The sequence below is a fragment of the Leptodactylus fuscus genome, chromosome 7 (genome assembly GCF_031893055.1).
Source record: "Leptodactylus fuscus isolate aLepFus1 chromosome 7, aLepFus1.hap2, whole genome shotgun sequence".
Classification (NCBI taxonomy): Eukaryota; Metazoa; Chordata; class Amphibia; order Anura; family Leptodactylidae; genus Leptodactylus; species Leptodactylus fuscus.
In genome coordinates this window covers 12581296-12598168 of record NC_134271.1, presented here as the reverse complement: position 1 = coordinate 12598168, position 16873 = coordinate 12581296, and the positions used below count along the sequence as shown (strand labels likewise).

The window sequence follows — 16873 nt, the reverse complement described above, 5'->3', positions numbered from 1 at the left end:
TGCCCGCCTCCGCGCCTGACAGAATATCACCCCCTAAATATGGCCGCCCTTCACAAAGCGGCTCCCCCCGCCCCAGGACGGCGACTCGTATCAATTCAATAAAAAACTGACACGTTTTGCGTTAAAATTTTCTCAAAGTTACTTATTAAAGAAAAACAATTCCAATTTAAAACACTAGGGGGCAAACGCTTACACTTATGGTATTTTGAATGTGTCCGTGCGCCGCACTGTTGGTTTATAGGCGGCCGCCATTTTGTTGAAGCTCAAATGTAACATGTAGCCGATAAACCGTGCAGGAGGCTTTGGAGACTAATGTGAATGCTGTAGGTGGAGGCTCTAGTGTGTGTTTTTTGACGTTAGGTCGTCAATGTGCTGCTCCCAGATGCTGAGCTTTTGTATTTTGCAGCAGTGACTGTCTGAGAATAGCACAGGTTAGGTTAGGAGCAGCACAGACAGCCCTGGCATGTAATAGACTCTGCAAAACAGCACAGACACTCAGCAAGCACAACAGCACAGGGCAGAGCAGGGCTCAGCACAATCCTGGGAGACATGTACTACTGCAATGGCGACAACTGCAACCAGACTGACAACGCCAAGGTACGGTATGACTGACGCGTCGTGTATTTACATCTTGTCCGTGCTATGGAGCGAAATGCAACCATTACAATGGGTAAGATTGGTAACTGTATTGGCGATATAGTGGCGGTGAGAGATTGTCGTGTTGCTCATTAACGTTAGTGAATGGAGTCGCTTTGTGACCGCCGAGTCGCAAAAAAGTTAAGTTGTGTAGGGGTCGCGTGACTTTATTTACTAAAATTAGGAAAGGAGTCCCATGGTTGGTTGTGCAACGGGAGTCGCCGTATAGTCGTAACCCTAAATAGGAGCCGTGACTAAATACCCTTCTCCAGTAGGTGGCGCCGCCTTGCTTCTGGGCATATTAGCTGTATGGTCTGGTATGTTTTGCCCGTCAACCTGTCACAGCTAAAACGTCCTTGGCATTGTACGTCACGGTATGGTTCGAGTCACAGTAGGTAAATATACCTCACCTAAACGCAACCCGACACCCGTCTGGTCTGACGTGGACATGGGGGTCTGTCACGGAACATTAGGAGGTCCTTGCTAAGTATAGTATTTACCCTCTACTCTTAAAGGGCTTGTCCATGATCATTTTATTTATGGCCTATCCTTAGGATCCGCCATAGATATCTTACGACAGCCAGAGGGGTAACTTGAAGCTCATAGGCCCCAATGTAATGTCTGTAATGGGGGGCCCCACTTATCATGTGCTGTCTATAATACTAGTGTCGTCATATGTTGCAGAGAGACTTTTGGGCCCCCGCAGGCTCTAGGGCCCGATAGCGATTGCCACCTCTGCACCCCCTATACCTTGACTCCTATGATAGGTGTTTATGGCTGCGTCAGATTCCCCTACTAGACTGTATCGGATACCCAGCCTTCTGGCTCCTTATACTATATAGTTTGGAGACTGGACTCCCCTCCTATCAGCTGATCAGCAGGGTCAGATAGTTATGGCCTATCCTAAGGAAGCGAAAAAAGAAAAATCCCAGACAAATCCTATAAACTGAGGGGGGGTGGCAAGGCGCCCATAAGATCAGTGGGTACAGCCCTATAATCAGATAAGGTAGAATGGGGGGAATTTATTAAGACTGATATTTCCTATGCCAGTCTAATAAAGCTTCCAAGTGTCTCGTGGCGATCCTGAAGTATTAAGAGGTTCCGGTCTCTTCATAAATCGGGCACAAACCAAAATGGAGATCTGTGTCAGGTGGGAACTGGCGTAGATTTCCTATATAACTTACGCCAGAAAACTGGTCATAATATTTTGGGCCGAGGTGTTCCTTTTCCCTCTCTCTGTTCACTCTGTAAGGTGTAAAATGAAGACTGTGCAAGAAATGGACATGCGCCGTATTAACGGAAAACTGTCAGGTCGATTTGGGACACTAAACCTTCCACAGGTCCTTATAGACCCCGGGTTCAGTGTCCCAAATCACCCTGTTTTAATTCCACCAGAGCCCGAATTAAAAAAAGTATTTTGGTCAGAATTTTGAGGCCGTATCCGCCTCAAAATCCTGACCAAAAAGACAGGTCCCATTGAAATCAATGGGAGCCGCTCAGGTGTTTTTTCCAGCTCCTGAGCGAGATGCTCATTCTTCAGGCCGAGTCGCCTCGCGATTCTGCCTGAAGACACTCCCTCCTCCATTTATTGGGCCTAATCCTGAGCGGAGTGCGCGACTGGATTCCGGGTGCAGTGCCCCTTCTTTCAGTCGCGGCTACTCCGTTTTTGGTCCGGAACCTGAGGCAACCTCCGCCTCAACTACCAGACCGAAAAACCCCACATGAACTTACCCTTCTACTTACCTAGAGATGAGTCTCATCTGGCGCTCCCGGTGCGCGCGCAGTTGTTCAGAGAAGCCGTGCGTTCACTGTGCGATTGGTCCATAAGGGCCCATCACTGGTTTAGTGTCCCAAATCGCCGTCACAGATTCCCTTTACAACCCATGTACATCAGAAAAATGACACAGATGGGTTAATAAATTCCCTCACTATTGGGGAAAAAAATGGTCGCCTCAGTACAGAGGGATTAAAGGGGACTTAAATATGCTTGACCTAACCTCTCCTTAGCATGGGTCGCCAACATTGGATCAGTAAGAGTCGGACCCCCGGGGTCCAGCTTCACCAGCCATTTGTTGTCTTGTTCATTGGTGCCATGGCCTGATCACAGCGATTGAGCTGATCTGCAATACCAAGCACAGCCACTATACAAGGTGTGGCACTGTGTGTGGTATTCGGTGAGGAAGCTGCAGGCCTTGTCCCTACGATGTGGTCTTTTCAAGCAGCTGGTTAGCGAGGAACCCTGCCAATATTTTAGTCCTGGAACGCCCCTTTAAATGGTTGTAACCAGCTAGCTTTGCTTCATGTTAAAGGGGTTATCTGCTTTCTACAAGTCATGGCCTATCCTTATAGGATATTAGATCTGTGTTGGCTGACATCTTGGTGAGACCCCGTACATCTCTGGCACTGAAGCAGCGGTGAAACTGCCGTGGTGAGTCTATGGGACAGCGCTGCAGTACCTACACCCGCCACTAGTCTGTACAGTCTGCTCTCACTGCATTGCCTTGGTCACTCAGGTCTAATATTGATGGCATATCCTAATAGGCAGTACATGGATTGCCCGTGGCTCCAGCATACAGACCGGTCTGAAGTCTTTGTGCCATTCCACGCCTACGGCTTTACCCGTCTGCATTAACCCTTGACATGCATTAAATTTAGTAAAATGTTGTTTTCCTTCTAGGAGAAAGGACACCCAAGAAACCTAATCCCGGAGCTGTGCAGGCAGTTTTATAACTTGGGATGGGTTACAGGAACCGGAGGCGGCGTCAGCATCAAATACGAGTAAGTTGTGAACGTCTTCACTCTTTTTGACCATTAACCCATTCAGATCACTCACGATTATACCCGTAATCCAGGCCTAATTCCCTACCGTTTTGTGTATGCAGCTCCTAGTCAGACCTATGTGTTTTACTCTGCTCAGTCATATTTCTGAATTTTAATGGATGCCCTTTCTCATTTTACCAGGGATGAAATTTACATTGCACCGTCTGGAGTCCAGAAGGAAAGGATTCAGGTACGGTAACCCCTAAACCTCAAGTTCGCTGTTTCAGTAACTTCCGCAAGAGCTGATCTTTACCTTCTAGTGGATGGTCGGCGTCCGACTGACCGATGAAATTGCTGGCAACTGCTCATTTGTTCTGCAGCGATGCCTACAGTGTTGTGCAAAAGTTTTAGGCACATGCTTTCAGAAATAGAAGGGTTAATTATGAGCCTAATCGGCCTGATTTTTATCCATGTCCTAATAGGATCTCTTCCTCCCATTGAAAACAATTCAGGGGGGGAAATCTGCCGCTCCCAAATCCGTGACAGATTCCTCCGTGCGATCCTACCCTCAAACAAATAAAATTCCTATTCCTACCTCGGTCACTAGGGGGAGCTAAGCGTCCATGGATTTCTATAGCTCCCATTGAGCTCAATAATAACTCTGTCTGCAGCGAGCTCCCTCTTAAATCAGCTAATTGTGCCTTTGTCCTCATTTGCATATAACGCCGGTGGCGCATCCACTTAGAGGACGGTTATAAATCTACCCGGCCGACGACATTAATACGTGGTGACAGGTTCAGTTTGACGGCGAAGCTTCCAGCCATGTTATTTGCATAGACTCTTCTTTTATTATGGTGATCAGCGTCACAATGGCGTCATCTCCGTCTGCGCTGAGCGATAAGCAGGAGGTGACGAGATCCCTGGCAGCAGCGACATTCCTGCTCTGTCCTTGTCCCGTAAACAATACACAACCAGGTTATTGCATCTACAGTGTTTATCCTATCTGCGGCCACTAGGGGCAGAATATCACCGGAACGTGTATCATTTGGATGCCATGGTTTGCTGGGATTTGTTGTTCTGCAACTATTGGCACATTTGCCTCCCCTTATTAAATGGTTTTTCCAGGACAGATCAACTCTCGAAAAGAGGTTGCAGCGAACGCCACATCCCCCTCCCTGTGCCGATAACCTCATTTTCATCATCACATAGTATAACATTATCTCAGTCCCATTCAAGTGAATGGGGCTGAGCTGCAAGACTAAGCACAGCCATTTTCTGTGTAAAGCGTTGCGGGACAAACCACGTTGCGTTTCCGCCGCTCTCCTTTATTCACAGGTTCTTGAGGTTGGACCGCACCGATCATAAAGTGATGACCTAATTAGAGATGAGCGAGTAGTATTCGATCGAGCACCTCGCTGCCATAGGAATGCGTGTAAGCGGCCAATCACTTCAATGCGCTTAACCCCTTGGCGATCGGCCGCTTACACGCATTCCTATGGCAGCGAGGTATCCGATCGAATACTACTCGCTCATCTCTAATCCTAATATGAGATGGGAGTACCCCTTTAATTCTCTTTTCCTTTGCAGCACCCTGGACAGACCGTTCGCTAGTAAAACTGATGATCTGGATCCCTGCAGTAATATCTCTCATTCCCTCCCTGCAGCCGGACGACCTGTTTATCTGCGATATCGATGAGCGGGATATCAGCTGCCCCCCGCCCTACAAGAACCTCAAGAAAAGTCAGTGCACCCCTCTGTTTATGAACGCCTACACCATGAGAGGTACGTAGCATGACAGGTGACGAGATAAAGGTTTGCAAAAATCGCAGGAGGAATTTGGAGCTGGATTTGAGGCGTATACACCCTCCATATTGGCTCCTAATTCCGTTGTTTGCAATGGCAGGCAGGGGCGGACGCTTCTTTTTTTTCAGCCTGGTGCGCGATCTTGCTGATTCAGCCGCGAGAGACTGCCGCTGGTTAACCCCATTGTGTCTGGAACTAGTCAGCTCTGCTTCGGCTTTTGTCATGCACGGGGCTCGAAACTTGTAACCTCAGCCGTATATGACGTCAGGGTCCAGACCTTATGGCCGATACCAATGTCATGTGATCACCTCGTCCTTCCAGGTGCTGGAGCCGTCATCCACACTCACTCTAAGGCCGCCGTCCTGGCCACGCTGCTGTTTCCAGGGAAGGAATTCCGGATCACACACCAGGAAATGATTAAAGGGATCAAGAAGTGCAGCAGCGGCGGATATTACAGGTAACGGCGCGTCGCTTGTATCTACCGTACCGCAGGAATGCAACTTGTAAAGCTGCGTTGTTAAGCTTGTCCATTCCCTAGATATGATGACTTGCTGGTGGTTCCCATCGTAGAGAACACTCCTGAAGAGAAAGACCTGAAGGATCGAATGGCGAGAGCCATGGAAGAGTATCCAGATTCCTGCGCCGTGCTGGTCCGCCGTCATGGAGTCTACGTCTGGGGAGACACTTGGGAGAAAGCAAAGACGATGTATGTAAATCTAGAAGTTATCTATAAGGGACTATACTATAAGGATAAATCCTTAATATCAGACTGGTGGGGGCTGAGAGCCGGGACCGGGGGTGTCGCTATAGAAGGTGCAGAGGAAGAAGTCGCTCCTGGGTCCTGGAGGTTCAGGGCATCCAGAGAGCCCTGTAAGATTCTGGTATTATACATAGCACATGGTAAATGGAGGACCCCTTTAAGTTCTTAGTGTTTGTAGTTATGCCTCTGCCTGGGCCCCCTAACTATCAACTTGGCAAAACACCTGTGATTGTCACTTCATAGACCATGTGATGTCAGGTCATTGGTCATGTGATCCATTATTGCAGCTCAGTCTCATTCAAAAGAATGGGGCTGAGCCGCAATACCAAGCACAGCCACTATACAACGTATGGCGCTGTGCTTAGTAAGTAGTGAGCAGGGGGCAGTGTTAGTCCCTACAAATAGTTGACTTGGGGGGGTCCCGGGTGTCAGACCCTGGCACAATCTGATACTGATGACCTCTGTTAAGGATAGGTCATCAATAATCAGGTCCTAGAAAACTCTGATCACCCCCTGATAATAATCTAGGAATTAGCTGTGATGGGGAGGTCCGTATCCATCATCAGAACTGAGACCATTTTGCATCGGTGGGCATGGTGTGTGTATAGGGTCAGTATGGCCCACGAGAGTACTAGGAGACCCTCCATCACACTCTGACCCAAATGTTCAGCCCATTTGGACTTTGTAGCAATCCCTTACCACTGGGGTCTATTACTTATGGGTGATCATGTATAGATGAAAGGTGGACAAAAGTCCTTCTGTATGGTGGGCGCAAGGATCCCCAGTCTGATGTGGGACACCATAGTAGTGATGTCACCCAGATTGGAGACCCCCGGGGGTCCTGATAGCACCATCTTCATTACTATTGGATACTATAAACCAGGGGCGGAGCTCTCCATCACAGGGGTCTGCTCACATTATATGCATCAGGGACAATGCCCCGTACACGGACGGGACCCCCTCTAACCAGCCCTTCTGTGTCCCGCAGGTGCGAGTGCTACGATTACCTCTTCGACATTGCAGTGCAGATGAAACAACTCGGCCTGGACCCCTCTGCTCTTCCTGCAGAAGAAAACGGAATAGTGTGAACTGTCCCAAAAGATGAGCACATGAGCCCCAGAACTGTCACATCCGAAACCCCGAAGCGACCCCACAACCTTCATCTCTCACTGTGATTTTATTTGTAGTCTCTCAATCTCCAGAACTTGGCCTTGCTTGTCTCGATCCATTTCTTCGTAACGACTTCCGGTGACATCATTTGTAGCGCCCCGAGATACGGGCAGTGATGTTTTTAATAAACCTTAAAAGAGATCTCTCTGATGGTGCCGGCTCTATGGAAACACCACCTATTCCTTTAAAGGGGATAGGTCATCAGTGTGTGATGTGTGGGGGTCTGACACCCTGACCCTGCACAGATCAGCTCATGCAGCAGCCTATGTGAGCGCAGCAGTGTTGCTCCTATGCTGGTAATAGGAGCGACAGAGCAGCCCTGTACACTGTATAGGGACTGCAGCACCGTTCCTATTATTTTTAGGGTGCTGCACGCTCTGCCTATCCACTAGCACCTGCTGATCTGTGCAGGAGCCGGGGGTCAGACTCTCATAGATCACATACTGATATCCTGTGGTTAGGTCATCAGTATGAAAACTCCCATTTGGGACTGGAAAACCCCTTTAACAGTGCAAAAAAGAAAAAAGTAAGTGAACCCTTTGGAATTATCCAGATTGCTGCATTAATTGCAGATATAATATGGTTTGATTGTTATACCTATAGACAGACGCAATCTATCTAATATACAGACTGTTCTTTATTTTCGCCGGGGTACTGCGACTCTGCCCCTATTACTTGTATAGGAGCTGAGCTGCTTCCGCCCTGTCCTGGCCCAGGTCAGTTTATTGGTGCAGGGTCGGGGTGTCGGACCCCCTCGGATCTTATAGGCAGCGCTATAATATAGTCTGGTGGGTTCATTAAGCCCTCCACAGCACACCAGAAACGGGGGCTCTGCAATCTCAAGGGGGTGCCAATGTCTGTCCTACAATCAGGGGCCCGGCCGGCCATAATTGAATACATATTAGACTCTACCACAGACCTGTCCTGATAGATTGCCTGTCAGCATTATAGGACTGGCCTAGTGATGGTCCTTAGCGGGACGGCGAAATAAACCAGCGTAAACAAAAAAAAATCCAAAAACACCTGCAAAATTTGTATTTTTAATTTTTTTTCACCTAATTTTCCCAAAAAAAGAATAAATCCTAACCAAGAAGTCCAATGTAATCCCAAAACGGCGCTGAAAGTTACAATTCATCCCAAAAAAATAAGCCGCTGATCAAAAAATTTACAAAAAATTACAGCTGTAGAAAGCAGCCTCATTTTATTTTATTTTTTGGGGTTTTTTTAGAAAGGGGTTTTTATCGTACAAAAATCTGTAAAACATAATCTGTACGTATTTGGTATCGCCGTATCTGATCTGACCTGTAGAATAAAGTTAAAATGTCATTTACCCCACGCGGTGAACGACACAAAATTGAAAAGACTAAAAACATTGGTGGAATTGTTTTTTTTCATTTACCTCCCTTCCACGGAAAGGGTTAATAAAGTTATTTAATATGTTTTACGCACCACGAAACGATGCCATTCAATAACGCAACTCGTCCCACAAAAAAACAATCCCTCCTATTGGTTCACCAATGGAAAAATTACCGTAAAAAGTTTGGGTTTCGGAAAGGCGACAACGAAAAAGTGAGAAAATGCTTGGGCTTAAAGGTTTTTAAAGGGATGTTTGGGTCCTTACGAACTGGATTAGTGTCCTAAATAACCCGATCCGTGGTTCAGCACTTGTGCGCAGGAGCTGGAGTAATAAATTCAGCTTCGGTGCGCATGCGCCAGACCTTAGACGCATGCACAATGAATCCACTGTACTTTCCCAGGGGTCTTGGGTATAGACTGGTAAATTCACCCTGTCCTGGTGGGCATCCTAGAAAGGAGAGGCCATAGGCATCTGCCCACTTTGCCCACCCTCTGTATTGACCTTGCAGGGTCACTGGGTTCCGACCATTTTTGATTTCTCTTTGTATTTCTGTACATCTCGGATGTTCACCCCATATATTCCAGGATGTATTGAAAAATACGTCTCGTACAATTAATATCCTGTATTTACCCAGTGACTAATATTGTGCAATCCCGGGCTGTTGTGTTATTTGGACACTTGTGTTGTTTTTGTACTCTCGTTGTGTGCTTAGCAGTTTATACGAGACTACGCCACGACCTTTGGCAGATGCGTCTTGTAGATTTATAGAATACAAATATTATGTTTTACTTTTCTAGCTGTACATTTTTGGTTTTACGGGTCTAATTTTTTTTTTTTTACTATATTATAAGATAAATATTTGCCTTGTTTTTATTGTATAATGTTTCCATTTTTTTTTTTAGTCCATAGATTTTTCATGCAATCTAAATTCTACCAATCTGCCATAGAGTTATGCAAATTGGCTACAGAATCCTTGACAAAATCCCCAGGAATTTGATGGGTTTGCCAGGGATTTAAAGGGGGTTGTCCAGGCTAAAAAAAAAAAAAAAATTAGGGTGGAGGAGGTAAAAACAAAACCCATATTCACCTGTCCCTGGTGCTCCAGTGCGATCTGATCATGCTGCTGTGATCTCAATCAGCGGCCTCTGCAAAAGACAGAGAATGTTCTCAAGCCCTTTGTTGAGGCCGCTGATTGGCCTCAGTGGTCATGTGACTGCTAGCGGGACCCGGCACGTCATAGCCAGTGGTCATGCTGCTGTGATGCCAAACAGCGGCCTCCGCAAAGGACAGAGAATGTCCTCAGGCCCTTTGTTGAGGCCACTGATTTTTTTTTTTTTGCCTTCCTTGGATTACCGTATATACTCGAGTATAAGCTGACCCGAATATAAGCCGAGGCCCCTAATTTTACCGCAAAAAACTGGGAAAATTGACTCGAGTATAAGCCTAGGGGGGGGAAATGCAGCAGCTACTGGAAAATTTCAAAAATTAAAATGGTCGGAGTTTTGGGGTGCAGTAGGTGCTGGGGAAGGAGAGGGGGTGTTTTGGTTGTCTGTCTGCCTCTTCTCTGAGCTTGAGGACTGGGTTTTTTTTCCCCCCACTTAGAATTCAGCCTGAATATAGGGGGATCTGCAGTGCTCCTATTAACCCCTTCCCAACGGAACAGGAGCACTGCAGATCCCCTATATTCAGTAGACCGGGCACTCTCAGACACAGGGATACCTAATGTGTTTTTTGGTTTTTTTTTTTGCTTGACCCGAGTATAACTTTTCAGCACAAAAACTGTGCTGAAAAATTTGGCTTATACTCTAGTATATACGGCAATCTGAACATAGCCTTAAAGCTATGTGATGATGGCAGCCATTACTGTAGTTTGCAGATATAAGAATGATATAGGGGCATCTCCTATATAGTAATAAGGTGAATATTTAAAGGGGATGACCGCACCAAACGTGTCCAAAGGTTGTGTTGTGTCTCAGCCCCATAAAAGTTATTGATAAGATGCGACACCAGACACCAACCCTGACAGGTGTCCAAGAACCATAAATTTCTTATTTCTGATAACCTAACCTTACAAGGTGTTGTTTTTTGTGGGAAGAGTTGTGTGTTAAATGCCACCATTTTGGGGTACATGTAGTACAATGTCTTGTATAACTTTTGTGTTTTTTGGGTGTTGGAGACAGTTAAAAAAACAGCAATTTTGACAGGTTTTTTTTTTTGTCATTTAGCATGCGGTATAGACATAATAAATTGAATCTGAACATATAGGTTAAATAATATTACAATTCAGATTGTTATCAATGTAGTGATACCAAATATTTAGTTTTTTTAAATAATTTTTTATTTCTATTCCTCTATGGGCCTTCCCCAGGCCATTATTTGACCGCTTCTATAATTGTCTGCATTGTAACGGACAGGCAGCCTATTAGGTCCTGCTGTGATATACTGTACCGTGATGTATTTGGCAGGGCCTCATAGAAATTAACAAATGGCAGACTTAAAGGGATCCTATCATTAAAAGTCAATAGGAATAGCATTAACAAAGGCTATTCTTCTCCTACCTTTAGATGTCTTCTGCGAGCTGCCGTTCGGTATAAATCCCGGTTTTTGTCGGTATGTAAATGAGCTCTCTAGCAGCACTGGGGGCGTCCTCAGTGCTGCGAGAGATCGCTCCAGCACCGCCTCCCTCTTCTTCAGAAACGGGCTCTTCACGCGTCTTCTTTCAGTGGTGGCTTCAAACTTCTAGGGCAAAGCCGACTGCCATGCCTGCCGGCCACAAGAAAATGGCCGCTTACAATACTGTGCAAATGGCCATTTTCTTGTGGCCGGCGGGCATGCGCAGTTGGCTTTGCCCTAGGCCTGAGGCCTAGAAGTTTGAAGCCACCACCGGAAAAAGACACAGGGAGAGGCCTTTCCTAAAGAAGATGGAGGCAGCACTGGAGTTTTCTCGCAGCATTGGGGACGCCCCCAGTGCTGCGAGGGAACTCATTTGCATACTGACGAAAACCGGATTATATACCGATCAGTGGCGTGGAGATGACATCTAAAAATAGGAGAAGAATAGGCTATTCCTACGTGTTACGGACAAAAATTGACTTTTAATGATAGGATCCCTTTAATGCCCATGGTGAGAAGCAGGAACAGATCCTAAAGTGAAGACTATACTTGCTCCTCTTTTTGGGGATACCTTCTTGCATTTCCCTGACAACCCCGGCGTCTAATCCCCATTGTATAACCCGGTCCTGTTGTCAGGAGATCCAGCGTTCACTTTGCACACTTCGCCTGAATGTGATGATCTGCTGGAAGGCTCCCATAGGAAATGTTTATTTCGGAGGCTGCTTGGCCCTCTCTCAAGTTTATGGTGGCCCAAAGTTTTACAAGTTTTGGCAAGGACTCATCTATAAATTATTACCAACCTGTCACCTCCACCCAACAATACAAACCGGAGCTCGGCTGAGGCTGTAATCTGTCAGACAATGTCAACACGGCAGGGAACATTGACAGGTGGGTGAGGAGACGGTTCCACATCCGGACACAACCGATTTCAACACAGGCCGAGGATGGCACCCTTAAAGGGGACCTGCCTATATGACTCCCAATAAATTGTGAAAGTATCTTGGTAAGAGCAGAGGCGTGGCATGAAGCTCCTGGGCCCCAATTACCATGGGTCACATTATGGTGGCTTCCTGAAAGGGATTTTCCATCCACAATAAGGATATCATGGCCGGTTATCAGCAGGACACTACACGTATGAGAAGATAGAGATGAGCGAATACTATTCGAAACGGCTGTTTCGAATAGCACACTCCCATAGGAATGAATGGATGCAGTCGGCACACAGCCGGCGTCTGGCCACTTAACTCCCTGCGCGCCAGCTGCGTCCATTCATTCTTATGGGAGCGTGCTATTCAGAACGGCCGTTTCAAATAATATTCGCTCATCTCTAAAGATAACCCGACCACAATAAGGACATTATGGCTGGGTTTCTTTAAGGTCCCAGACCATAGACCATCACTTTTTCTAGATTTTTTTTATCCTATTTTCTGTTCAATATAAGGGCGGCCATCTTGCCTGAGCTTCTCATCTGCTCTGTTAACAGCATTTAGTGATCTGCTTTACAACACAGTCATAGCCATAGGTAGCAATAGTCTGAAGCAGAATCATTGAGGTTAATGGGAGAGTTTATAGGCATGCTCTACGCAGGAGATAAGCTATGATGTCATCTATTGTCAGTTGTGATGTAATAATGATTCAATGGTGTTATCTATAGAGGTGTTATCTTATGTTGTAGTATCTGTGATGCAAATGAGGTTACTGCTGCAAAGAAAACCTGTACAGTCAATCTATTACTAGGTTTAGTGGCCAGAGTAAAAATTGCATTTAAAAAAATTGGGTGACACATTCCCTTTAAGTTACAGAGGTAAAATTAGTCAATGCAGCAAATAACATTGCAATATTAAGTCTGTATTACATATGCACAGTAACTACCTGGACAGAGATATTTCCTGTACAGGTTCTTGACATGCCGTAACAACTGGTGAATGAATGGGGCCCGGGGTGCACATTAGTAATACGGCTTAACCTGTGCAGGGAAAGCAACCCCTGGACAACCCCTTTAAGATCTCTGCTTGCAGAGGTTGTGCATCTGTCCAGGCCATGTGCTGATCAGTCAGGTGCACGGCCCAGGACAAGTCATAGCTGTTCTGTAGGTCAGGCCCAAGACAGGTTCTTATTCTCCAGAACTACCATTAAAGCTTCCAAGCAGGCAGAATATACAGAAATTAGGCTAACGCGTAATATTACTCAACGTATGGCACAATAGTCATTGCAAAACTGTATCTCCTGGCATCCTCCAGCGGCCATAGCCAACAATAATACAGCAAATATTGCACACCCTCAAGACTGACACCCTGACCCGATTGCAAAACCAGCAGCCCCTCAGACACATGGCTAGCGTCCGGGACACGACTGCTCCAAAATTTGCACAAGAGCACAAACATTTGCATAGGCTAATGGCATCTGGCCCCGGATGGAGAGGAAACAAGTAACTCCAACAATTACCCTTCGTAAAAACGTGTTTATTGTAGTAACAAAAACTTCCTGATCCGCACGTCCCTCCGAGGCATCGAACATATCCTGCTGCAGAGGGCACAATGCAAATGGCTTCAAGTGGGAACGGCTGCCAAGTATGGGAGAAGAAGAGCAAAACTCAAGCGGATGGGAGCAGGTTGTGATTTATGTAGAGAAGGGACCCCATGACCGAGAGACACCTGGACCTCAGTATGATTGTAGGTCGCGGGGGACAGAAGGACCTAGTGTTTGTTTATCCCATTTTAGGACCCTTGGGCCCATTCCTTACAAGCAGTTTCTCTAATAGTAAAGCCCCATTCCAAAGAGGAATCTGGACTGGAGAATCCCATCTGATCGTCTGCCGGATTTCCCTGCCCAAACCAGAGACCCTTCATAGTGATCTATAATACTAAGAATCCTAGGCTCAGTCCCATCCATGAAAGGGATCTGCAACCTTTTGCGCACCAGCTGCTCCATTCACTTCTATGGGTAGTAGAACAAGTAGGCATGCTGGAACCTGTAGTTGCACTACAGAATAGGACAGGGGAGACATAAGAAGGCAGATCACCAGGATGCTTGGAGTCCAGGTCTCCGGATTGAGTTCGGACAAGGAAATCTGGTAGAGGTGCAGGCTCAATTTTCCAGTCCGGGTTCATCCATGTGCATGGGCAGGGCCCCATCTCTCCAAGGGCCCCATAGTGTACACCATGGATGTCCTATGTATAGACAATACCTGAGATGGGATTTTATTAATTTTGCAAATCCATAGCAAATTCTATGGCCTAATCCCTGTGTAACCCATGCAGATTGTGCAGGTTTTTTTGCTGCAGATTTTGCAGGGTTTTTTTGCTGCAGATTGTTTTTGTAATTTTGCAATAAATCCATAGTGGTAAAATTCTAAACTCGCACTCCGAGAAATCTAGAGCTTTCCATACGGAGCATGCTTTAGTAGAGGCTAATATTATTGGGGTTGAGATTCCAGGATCGGTTTTAAAATCCGATTTCCAATCGCGATTGTGAAATTTGCTCAATCAACGATCAGGATCCGATCTTTCCCGATCCCGATGGCTCAACCCTAAACATTATATATGTTATCTATTATATGTAGAGACGGCCGAACCTCACAAGATCCGTTTCATTTTGGATTCGTTTGGCTCTATTTTTAATAACGTAAATTTACTAATTTTCGTTTTGTATGAATTTATCAATTTAATTTTTATTACAATAATATTAATTAGAATACAATGAAACCTATTATCCATCTAGACAAATGGCGCAACTGTGAGTAGCCGCCAGCAGGGGGCAGAATAGCACTGGTTTACCCGCCAGGTTTTTTTTTTTCTCAAAGATTTATTATGTCAGCCCTTTCCTGGAAGATGAGGAACGTTAAGAGAAAGGATTTAGCCTTTACAAACAGCAGCATTGTGCTCGGTGCAGATCGTATCGGGATTATTTATAATGATGCTCACTAGAGGGTTATTTTTTTTCGTACTCTGTCTAGCAAATATGTACTTTGGGATTTGCATAAATATGACTGTTGTAAATTACGGGAAATTAAATTTACAGGGCTTCTGCTCATTCATTCTCCAACCTCTCGCCTGTAGAGGTTATAGGATTTAAAACCAGAGCCCTAAAGGAGTCGTCTGTTTTCCTGTAGTTAGAAGGGTTCCTTAAGGATGTATGATGACCCTCAGTAGCTTCGTAGAAAGTGTTCAATTACCTGAAGTCTTCTCAGCTGTACTGCATTGTACTGCAGGGACTCGGCACAGAATCAGTCTCCTTCCCCCTCTGACAGTATAGCCCCTTTTTACTTCCCTGCAGTATTAGTCCTCTCAGCTACACTCCCATGTGCTGTAGATATTCTCCACGTAACCAGTCTCGTTCCTCCTCTGACAGCTGACAATATAGCCCCTTCTTACTTCCCAAGTACTAGGAGTATTGTCAGCTATACTGCCATGTACTGCAGAGACTGCACAGAATCAGTCTCCTCCCCCTATGACAGCTGACAATATAACCCCTTCTTGCTTCCCTACAATAGGAGTCTTCTCAGCTTCACCCTCTGACAATATTGTTGTACTTCTTATTTCCCTGCAGTAGGAAACATCTTAGCTATACGTTCATGTACTGCAGAAAAAGTCTCCTTCCCCCTCTGACAGCTGACAATATAGCCTCTTCTTACTTCCCCTGTACTAGGAGTCTTCTCAGTTATACTGCCATCTACTGTAGAGACTTTGCACAGAATCAGTCTCCTCCCCCTCTGACAGCTGACAATATAATCCCTTCTTGCTTTCCTACAATAGGAGTCTTCTCAGCTATACTGCTATATACTGTAAAGACTCTGTACAGAATCAGTCTCCTTCTCCCTCTGACAGCTGACAATATAGACCCTTCTTACTTCCCCTGTACTAGGAGTCTTCTCAGCTATACCGCCATGTAAATACAGAAACTCAGTACAGAATCAGTCTCCTTCCCCCGCTGACAGCTGACAATACAATCCCTTCTTTTTTACCCCAAAAAATCAAAAAAGCCGAACCCGTTTTTTCACATTTCGCCTACCATAAAAATTTGGTTACAGTCCCAGAATATAATTTTTTTCATAAGAGTCGCATTCATCATAGTTTTCTACACCCCAAATTAAATGGCCCTGAGTGTAATGATCCAAAAATTCTTCTATTGTATACAAAGTATTTCCTCCCTTCAATAATTTGCATACAACTTAGAAATATCTGATGGAACAATAAAGCGCTACCGTGCGATTGTCTGCACGAACAAATTCTAAGAATCCCTTGGAGGAAGGACGGGGGAGCGGGGGCGGCTGCGCTATGTTTACACCCGTATACCTAAACTTGTTATAGTCCAAAAGCACCTGAACTGAAAAATGCAGCAACTTCTAATAGGCCTTAGATAAAAGAATTCCCATCGTTCTGTGTATACAGCCCCTATACAGGCCTATGTGTTACCATGCTTACAGACAACAAAACAAACCCTGCGCAGTCTGACCCTCCTCTGCATCATAACAAAGTATCAAATGTATGTGAGCAGAACAGAACTGTATAGCTATAGGTCATATACACTCACCGGCCACTTTATTAGGTACACCTGTCCAACTGCTCGTTAATAGAGATGAGCGAGTACTGTTCGGATCAGCCGATCCGAACAGCACGCACGCATTGAAATGAATGGACGTAGCCGGCACGCGGGGGGTTAAGCGGCCGGCCGGCGTCAAAGCGGAAGTACCAGGTGCATCCATTCATTTCAATGCGTGCGTGCTGTTCGGATCGGCTGATCCGAACAGTACTCGCTCATCTCTACTCGTTAAC

The 16873-nt window shown here is 45.8% G+C and overlaps 1 protein-coding gene across 1 annotated transcript; it reads left to right on the top strand.

The window, feature by feature from the left end:
- Positions 1-310: 310 nt before the first annotated feature.
- On the top strand, positions 311-8499 carry APIP (APAF1 interacting protein). Its single transcript, XM_075281035.1, has 7 exons — positions 311-597; positions 3314-3414; positions 3598-3646; positions 5061-5178; positions 5521-5656; positions 5738-5905; positions 6948-8499. The coding sequence occupies exons 1-7, from the start codon at positions 550-552 to the stop codon at positions 7045-7047; spliced, it is 720 nt and encodes a 239-aa protein (XP_075137136.1). The 5' UTR covers positions 311-549; the 3' UTR covers positions 7048-8499.
- The last annotated feature ends 8374 nt before the right edge of the window (positions 8500-16873 follow it).

Coding starts and splice junctions, on each gene's coding strand:
- APIP (XM_075281035.1), top strand. CDS start 550: ATGTACTACTGCAATGGCGACAACTGCAACCAGACTGACAACGCCAAG. Junction 5,179..5,520: donor GAACGCCTACACCATGAGAG/GTACGTAGCATG, acceptor TCGTCCTTCCAG/GTGCTGGAGCCGTCATCCAC. Junction 5,906..6,947: donor TGGGAGAAAGCAAAGACGAT/GTATGTAAATCT, acceptor TGTGTCCCGCAG/GTGCGAGTGCTACGATTACC.